Source organism: Fopius arisanus, unplaced genomic scaffold, assembly GCF_000806365.1.
Source record: "Fopius arisanus strain USDA-PBARC FA_bdor unplaced genomic scaffold, ASM80636v1 scaffold00159, whole genome shotgun sequence".
Classification (NCBI taxonomy): Eukaryota; Metazoa; Arthropoda; class Insecta; order Hymenoptera; family Braconidae; genus Fopius; species Fopius arisanus.
This window is the reverse complement of record NW_011887898.1, coordinates 177,986-185,525: the sequence shown is the minus strand read 5'-3', so window position 1 is coordinate 185,525 and position 7,540 is coordinate 177,986. Positions and strand designations below refer to the sequence as shown.

At 35.3% G+C, this 7,540-nt stretch overlaps 1 protein-coding gene across 1 annotated transcript in view; it reads right to left on the bottom strand.

Moving 5' to 3' along the window:
* Positions 1-6: 6 nt before the first annotated feature.
* LOC105272309 (uncharacterized) overlaps positions 7-7,540 on the bottom strand; it is a 12,476-nt gene continuing 4,942 nt past the window's right edge. Inside the window, exons 3-9 of the mRNA XM_011314381.1 lie at positions 6,792-7,065; positions 4,590-5,052; positions 3,446-4,065; positions 2,644-2,909; positions 1,731-1,967; positions 1,520-1,670; positions 7-485 (exon numbers count right to left, since the gene is read on the bottom strand). Of these exons, the coding sequence (XP_011312683.1) occupies positions 256-485; positions 1,520-1,670; positions 1,731-1,967; positions 2,644-2,909; positions 3,446-4,065; positions 4,590-5,052; positions 6,792-7,065 (2,241 nt within the window). The 3' untranslated portion in view covers positions 7-255. The remainder of the gene's footprint in view (positions 486-1,519; positions 1,671-1,730; positions 1,968-2,643; positions 2,910-3,445; positions 4,066-4,589; positions 5,053-6,791; positions 7,066-7,540) is intronic.

Genomic DNA, 7,540 nt, shown 5'->3' with positions numbered 1-7,540 from the left:
TAATGAAATAAATATTCATTCACCATGAGTTGCTTGAATACTTTGTTAAATTTGTTTGCGTTGAAATGAACGTGCGATAATTAGTCATGCAATGACAAATTGATGCTCAGGTATTATTCAGAATGGGCGATTTTCCTGGCTATTCAATCACTGTTTCATCCTCTGCAAGTTTAAATCCTTCTAACATTTTGAGAATTCACAAAAACAATGCTTATACTCTAAACTTTGTATATTTTCATCTCTCTAAGCTCAATTTCACAATGGTGAGACCTTCATAAATTCCGTAGTCGGTAGTAAGTCATCAAGTTCACCAGACGATGATGAATTAGCCGTGATATCATCGAGAAAATCAAAGGAGGCAACAGCCTCTCGCTCCTTGTCACCATAACGTACATAAAAATCATCACCCCGTCCAATAATTGAGGGTCTGCCTGAGCCCCAAGATGATGTCAAACGTAGAACCCGATGGGCTTGGACTGCCGATGCTGAGAAATACCAATTTCAATGTTTTTTTTTTGCTCTTTTCCTTTCATTTTCCTGTTTCCTTTCATTCCAAATATCCAAAAATCACTTTCCTCTCATTCCTCTATCCTTCTAGCGCTTTTGGCACTGTAGTTCGGCTTAGAAATTCTCTCTCGATTGTTTTCTGATCGGTTTTTCCGTTATTTTGTGGTCATTCTGTGCTTTCGTTCGTCATTTTTTTTTTCGTTTTAGCTTTTTAGAGAAATTGGTCATCACTAAGCCGAACTACATAGCTTTTCTCGTGACAATCAAAGCACACCGCGTAGGCGCTACCATCTGAACAGAAAATAATGAAAATATGTAGGTATGGGTGAGTACAAAAAGAATTATGAAAATCTGTTAGTTTTTCGGGGGTCGAAGGAGATGAGTCCAAATTTTATATCTTTACAGAATAATTTTTTAGTTAATTCACTCAATTAATACCTAAAATATTTAGCGAAATTGAAAAAGATTGCAATTACTCTGAATGTATAATATTATTGAATTGTATAATAAATTGCATTATTTTTCATACTCTTTAATAAAGTTTTTAGTTTTTAAGATGTTCATTAATGAAGGATTAATGAAGATAAAATGTTTGGACTCATCTATTTCTATCACTCCATTTCAGAATTCATAAATTCTTGTGCAGTTCTTCGATGTTTGTCGATACAAATTTAGGGAATTTATACAGTCATAGAATTTATTGAAGTTTTAGTGCAATTGAAATATTATTCGTGATTCGTGATTTATTTTTTTGCGCATTCCTGCTTTGGGGTAAGAAAATTTCGGAATGCTTAATCAATTATTTCGATATTCGCACAAGAATTTATGATAATTAATTAGAGATTAAAGAAGTGTTATCGTAACAATTAGTTAATTCTGATGATAGTGAGTTAGAGACAAAGCAGATAGTGGCAGGAAGCCGCAAGGTGAGTTAATTGTTAGATACAAATTCAGAAATCAATGAGAAATTATTTGCAGAGTTTTTTTCATTTAAATTTGATTTTTTTCAAACCTTTCTTCTGACGCCGATAACGATGGAGACGATGTAGATGACGATAATCGGAGGGTTCATCTCCAGAGTCACTTCCAGCTGATCCGCTGCTTGATGTTGCTGATGAACTTTCTGAACTTGCTAACATTACATCCAGTAGGTTTGCTCTTGCCTAAATTCAATATTGAAAATATACAATTCGCGGTGTTATAATAAAAAAATGGGAAATTACCTTTGGATCAGTAAAATCAATATCGCGTTCAACATGCACCCACCCAGTGGGACAGCAACACGCAAGATCCAATTTATCGATGGGAACATTCTGTTCTTGTGATTGATTTTGATTTTCTTCGCCTTTCCTAATCATCCGGTTGAGTTCGTTGATTACATCTTTTGATGTTGCTCTTTCGTGGAAGCTAATGGATCTGTCATGACCTTCGATGAGAAGTGGAGCTCTTGCTGGACTCACCTAGAATATAAATAATATCGAGATAGGTATTGTTTTTAATTAATAATAGCTTTTGAAATTATGAACTCGAATTGAAAGGTCACAGGTATCGAGAAGTTCAATAAAATTCTAGTGCTAGTTCATTCCCTACAATTTGATTGCATTTTTGGATTGCAATTACTGGACTATTTTTCTTTTTTGTTTGGTATCTCACACTGGAATTTACGTTTATTGCAAAATTTCGTAGCATTGGATATCATTTAGGCGGACATATTTCAAGCCATTCCAAAGGACATAACGAGGTTTTTATAATGCCATTGAATTTTTCCAGTTCCATGCATTAGCTCAAGAGTTATATCGATGATAATGTATCGAATTTCACGTCTCACGTTTCGAAGAATAATAATACCGCTTAAACAAAATCCATAATAAACTGTCTTATCCCCGCAAATGCTCATCTATTTCATTTTCATGGACGAACTTATCGAATATGTGACCCGAAATAGTAAAGAGCAAATAAAAATGGTAGAAAAACTATTTACTATGGAATTTTTTATCAACATTAAAGCGATTAGATTCAATTATACGCAAAGTAGGTTGCGCGACTAGTTCATTAAAAATTTCTCCAGGCGATTATGAAGCATGAATGGCTTTGTAATTTAAATATGAAAATTATAAATAAATAAAGGGCTCTTACCACTGTACTGGGAGTAGAAGAAGTCGCTCCCTCCTCATCCTCTTCAGGAACAGCTCCCAACTCTCCCAAGCCAGGGCACGGCACAATCCTATCGTCAGGTAGTGATGAAATTCCTTGAATTCTTTCAAATGATTCTCCTGATTGTGCAGAAGGCATTGGTGGCACATCTGGGAGTCTTTCAGTAGCTTCAGCTGGTGGTCTCTGATCTTCCAACACTTCGTGGTCTATTACTCCTCCGGTATCCCCTTTGTACTCATAATCAGCCACTAAAAAAGTATTTTCATTAGGTGTTCAAGTTCTTTCGGATGCGGTAAAACAGAACATATTCAGTTCGGCTGTGCTAATTGAAGCGGATGAATTGTATCGATAGCTATGATAAGCTGATCAAATTTTTGAAGTAAAATGAATGAAAATTCTTGAACTGCAGATCTTATTTCACCTTTTTTTTATTTTCACGTGAATATTTAGGCAATCGCAATTAAAAACCAGACCTTTATCTTGGTCATTACGATTTATTTCTTCTTTTCTTACTGAGTTTTCATTCAAAAATTCTATAAAACATCAGGAAAGCACGAATACAAGAGGTTCACCCGTTATTTTTTTTTTGGAAAAGAGTTATTTTGGTACTTTAGTCGTTAAGGCGCCGATAGATCTTTTCTTAAATGATTCGAGAGATACTAATAATCTAATATCCCAAACAAGAGCTACAAACATTTTCTTAACATTAGCTGCATTTTTGTTTGATTAAAAATCTCTCAAATCATGTAATTTGTCGTGTAATTTGAAAAAAGCATGAATTTACCTTCGATATCGTTTTGATCTTTGCAATGTGAATTGTTTGGCAATTCAGTGAGGTACATTTGTTGCTCAGCAATGAATGAAAGTACACTCTGAAGTGCCTGTTCACGATCAGGTGGTTTTCCACCCTTGGAAGACGTGCTAGCGAGGCTTTTAGTGCTTTCAAATTTGACTAGTCGATAAAAATCCCGGGTAAAATCCGTACCAATTGATGGTGAGTCATGATCATCACTATAACCAGATAGAGCTGCTGATGAGCGTTTGCTCGAGCACTCGAGAATGCCATCTTCACTGCTCCAAGATGCACCAGGACTTGATGCATACGGCCAAGGACCAGATGTTCTGGTGTCCATGAGCAGAGCAACGAGTTCACCACCGGTTCTATCTGCCAAATAACTTGCTCCATTCCACAAGCACTCATTAGCATCCTCCTCGAGTTCAATCGGATTGTGCTCTTTTATTGCTGGAAGTGCTGGAGCCAGGGGACGGGTATCTTCCTTCCATGTAGGCTCAGCTCGAAGATCCTCACTGGACAGCGAAAAAGACCAGTCTTCAAGCTCAGCACGATCGTACTCCAGTTCCAGGAGGTCTCGGTGTTGTTGGGCACTTCTGGAGTCATCCAGTCTGTTAAAAATATCCAAAATCATTTAAATTATAAAGTCAATTAGATACACCGATCAAATACCATGCGTTGAATATCATTTTATTAAAAATCGGTTAATTGAAAAACCGATTGGTCTAGAGAGAAAATATTCGAACGAATCAATTGGATGGAGAACGAACAATTAATGTTTTACATATAACTAGCTCAATTGACAATTGAAAAAAAATAATTAATAACAATAATTAATACTTCGATTGAAATTGACAAGCATCTTAGTAATAAAAATGAAAAAAACCATTGTGGCACGCCAATTAATTTAGTAATTTTTTTTGCATTAATTCATTGCATTGCATGACAATATTTGATAATAGCGAGTTATTTTAATAATTGACTTCACAATTCATAGACTTATTTTGCCCCATTGTTTTTTGGTAGGTATTTACAATTGTTAGACATTTTTTTGAAAACAAAAGATTATGAGACAAAAAGATTATGAGATAAAAAGCTTGGGGGAAAGGTATTTACAGAAATTTTTTGATGTTACCTCAGCCACTGCTGGACGTATTCTGCATCCCAGCCTTCTTCCTCAATTAAGAGAAGACTGGAGGAACCAGCGGGACTGGAGATATTATAAGGAGGATGAGTTAAATTAGCTGTCGCGGCCGTTAACTTGAGATACAAGTGGCTATCAGAGAAACTTCTCATCACATGCTGATAGGGTGCAAGATCCTTTGACGGTGGATAACTGTGTCTTGGATTGATTCCAATGGCGAGATTTAAGGGTAGAAACAGTACATCGGGATCGGTGTTATCGAGGGCGACGAGACGAGCATCAGGAGATACGTCAGCTTCAGTTTCGTCTGTTGCTTCTTTGAGGTCCTCCAAACCCCGTGCTGGCTCTTGACGTACACCCTCACCCTGTACATCTGATGACATCGTCGAGTACCCTTCGTCTCTATTTCCACTCTCTGGACTCTCACTTCCTTCCTCCTCCGATGCTTTTTGACCTATAGTTTAAATCAAACAAACGTTTTTTTATTTAAACAACTCTAGGAAGTCTCAACAACTCTTATTTCTTCATTTAATTGCGGTTGTATGTAGCAATTGAAATTTCATTCTTGTTTCTGAATTTATCTCGACCTTGAGGCGATTATTAAAGTGGCAATTATTTCTTCATGCTCAAGAAAAATTTAGTATTTTTTTTGTTGATGACTGAACGTATCCCTTTTTAATGGTAAATTTATCGTAATAGTCTCGCCAGGAATAAATACTTTTAATAAAAACTTGTAGTCGTAAGCTGGTGTTTATAGGATTTATTTCCAAATCGGTAATTTATGAACGGGAAAAAATGGAAAGTAATACAAGAAAAGCTATGCTGAATGGAATGGCCAGGCAGAAAGTCGGAGCCAGTACTCCAGTGTGCAAAAAGAATGTTAAAAAGATTCTATATCATTTTATTCATAAATAATAAATAACGATTAATCGATTGAATTCTTTATGAAGACAATAGCTTTGTTTATCAGTAAAAAAAAAATTTTATGAGTAGGTGCGATTTTTTATACATTTTTTATATTTTTTTATATAAATTTGGAGACAGTATGGAATTTTCCGTTTTCATTTTCACTTTTATGAATATCTGCATTACTTTTGTTGATTAAATACAAGAGGAAAGATATTTTTATTAAACAGGAAATTTTCGGTTGGAAAACTCGGCCTTGGGGTTCTCTTTGATATTCAATTCAGGGAGTTGTAAGCCAAGGGATTTTCTTGGTCAAAATTTCCTTTACTTGTACGTCAGATCAATTGACGAAGTCCCCAGCCAGAGCTTTTCAATCGTAACATCCATCTGTGTAATGAGGTTATTTCGAGTTCAAAAGAGAAGAATTTAATCAGCCGGCCTCTTTCATATTTTGACTAATTAGGATGTATAATAAAAATACGTACTAAAACACATCTTGAAAATCTGAGAAAAATCACACATATTTGGGATCATTGGGAAAGTGTACTATGGCATATTAATTGCCCGGAAGGTATGTTCAGTTATGGATGAAGAATTTATATTGGTCGAACGCTCAGTGATTTCCTTTTGTTCTGGCTGGCAATAAATTAGAAATTGGACATGCTATGCAGTCACATGATTTTTTTCCACTTTTTTTTATGGTAATGTGGCTTTCAACATCGGATTTATGTTTTCGATAACTTTTAGTCCGTGTTGTGGGTAACATCTACTACATATTGTTATGGTAATCAGTTTATATTGGGTAATCATTTCAAAAGTGATAAAATGCAAAAAAAATTGAAATTAGAAATTGGGAAATTTGAAATGGGAAATTTGGAAAATGGAAACTTGTGATAAAATTTTTCATTCCCATCAGTTTCTGACGTCATGGATTTTGTATTTTAAATTTCAAATTTCAATTGTCAATTTAACATTTTTACACACCTAATTTTCAAATCTTCAATTTTTCGATTTTCAAATCGTTAATTATTAAATTTCAAATTCAAACCGCATATATGATACCTTTCCTGTGAATTTCGTATATTAAACGTCAAATTGAAAATAGAAAATTTTTCGAAAACCCGGAAAACGCCCGAGTCGATCTAGATAAAAATCCTCAATTGTATTTTCACCGTTGATTATTAAAAATGATTTTTCCCTCAAAGAGAAGAATTACCGACTATCAGAGAATATTCTGCAAATAATTAGATCCCTACAGATTACGGCGACAATTTAAATAAATCTTACCCAAAGGTCGATTTCGCCGGCACTTGGTAGCAGCCATTACAGGAATCTTAAGATTAAGCGACTGCGGCCTGGAAAGTGGTACCCAGGAGGCGTCGAGCCCGAGGGCAGCTACAAGAGCTGCTGGTCCAGCCTCAATAATACTTTGTATAAGCTCCGTAGGACTTCCAGGACTGCTGGTACTCGTCGCTTGAACCAAAAGCCCTGACAGTGCGCGGTTCTGTGCCTCCAACTCTCTAATCCGCCTCTGGAGACTTCCAATTTCCTCCCTCAAACCCTAAAACAATCAAATCCAAATTCTATTCCGACGATCCAATTTTCGCCGAACAACAATAGTAACAATTAAATCATTTTCATTGACCTATCCATCCGTCTAGTTTTCAATGAAATCAATATTTTTTCTTTTCGTTTATCCGTTAACGGTCGACTCGTCCGAGTTCAAATGGAGTTGAATATTACTCAACTAATTAGTTATTTAACTCGATCGTTAATAATTCGAATCAGTTACATTATTTGTAGTGAAATAGGATTATCTGGCAGCGGATATTTATAGAACAGTATTGTGGGATTAGTTCTGTTATGAATATTTTAGAGTATGTTGATATATTTATTGTAACAGTGGCAATTATTTTTATTAAAGATATTGATTGTTTATTCAATGAATATCTGTGTAAATTGCTGAAGGAATTTCTATTCTGACGATAATAGTAATTTGGATTTGTTAATACGATTGCCTCTATCTTGGTGTGGGA